The sequence below is a fragment of the Arachis ipaensis genome, chromosome B08, assembly GCF_000816755.2.
Source record: "Arachis ipaensis cultivar K30076 chromosome B08, Araip1.1, whole genome shotgun sequence".
Taxonomy (NCBI): Eukaryota; Viridiplantae; Streptophyta; class Magnoliopsida; order Fabales; family Fabaceae; genus Arachis; species Arachis ipaensis.
In genome coordinates, this window is record NC_029792.2 from 128,038,547 (window position 1) to 128,039,774 (window position 1,228).

Here is a 1,228-nt window from a genome sequence, read left to right on the forward strand (position 1 = left end):
AACACAAAACATGATTGATGAAATCTCTTCCGCCGCCACAACAACCACCGTTAGCCATCATCAAGATGTCTCACTTTATGACGAGGAGGGCAGCCCAAAACGAACAGGTAATAATAATACAAATCAAATTAAATCAATCGTTACAATCTTTTTTTTTTCTCTTTTATAAGAAAATCATAAAAGAACAATTGAAGCTGTCATTGATTATATATGAATAGATTTAATTTCAATGCTCTGTAAATAACGTTTTTAACTTACATATTAATTATTCAAATGAATATAATTTTTTATGATATTTGATATATATTATACTTGGTGCAGGAACCATGTGGATGACTAGCTCATATATAATAACAGCAGTAATTGGATCGGGAACTTTATCCTTAGCATGGTCGATAGCACAATTAGGTTGGAGTGGTGGTCTTGTTGTGATGATCTTCGGTTTTCTCACTTTGTATACTTCACATTTTCTTGCCAATTGTTATCGTGCTGGAGACCCCATAACTGGCAAGAGGAGCTACACGTACATGGAAGCGGTTGATAACATTCTAGGTAAGTACAAACAAAATTAAGTTATATATGAATTTTACATTTACAGATCCTTTTCAATCTGAGAATGCATTTTGAAGAGATATAGATGATCTTATGTGTTTTATGTTTTTTTTTTAATTGCAATCACATATTCACATAATATTAAAAATGACACATTGAACTTGAAAATATATATTTAATTCGGTATGGATGTTCTAAATTTGATGATGTTAATATGAATCTTGCTGTGACTAATAATTTTATTTAATGATTAATAAGTACAGTGATATTTTGTTGTTGTAGTTATATTTAACAAACTTTTCTCTCCTTTAAAGTTGAGATTGTTACAAAATTATTTAAAAAAAAAAGGTAAATTTTCATATAAAATAGAGTAATATTATTTACAAATAAAATATTATGATTTAGTGGTCATATATATTTCATTACAAGGTGTTTTGAAAAATAGAAAACTAACTTATGATAGCAAGTATAATACATTGAAAATTAAATATTTCCATAAATAATATTGGATATGTCATAATTATTTTGCAGGAGGAAAAAATTCTATTTTTTGTGGGATAATACAGTATGCAAATCTTTATGGAACTTCAATAGGATATACAATTGCGGCCGCCATTAGTATGATGTGAGTTTAGTTAACTCTTATGTTTATCTTTGAAATCGATTTCATTTGGTC

General features: G+C 28.0%; 1 protein-coding gene across 1 annotated transcript in view; it reads left to right on the forward strand.

Annotated features, from left to right (window-relative positions):
* Window positions 11–1,228, forward strand: part of LOC107611767 (amino acid permease 2-like) — a 2,804-nt gene continuing 1,586 nt past the window's right edge. The window contains exons 1-3 of the mRNA XM_021108379.1: window positions 11–107; window positions 322–552; window positions 1,084–1,177. Of these exons, the coding sequence (XP_020964038.1) occupies window positions 11–107; window positions 322–552; window positions 1,084–1,177 (422 nt within the window). The remainder of the gene's footprint in view (window positions 108–321; window positions 553–1,083; window positions 1,178–1,228) is intronic.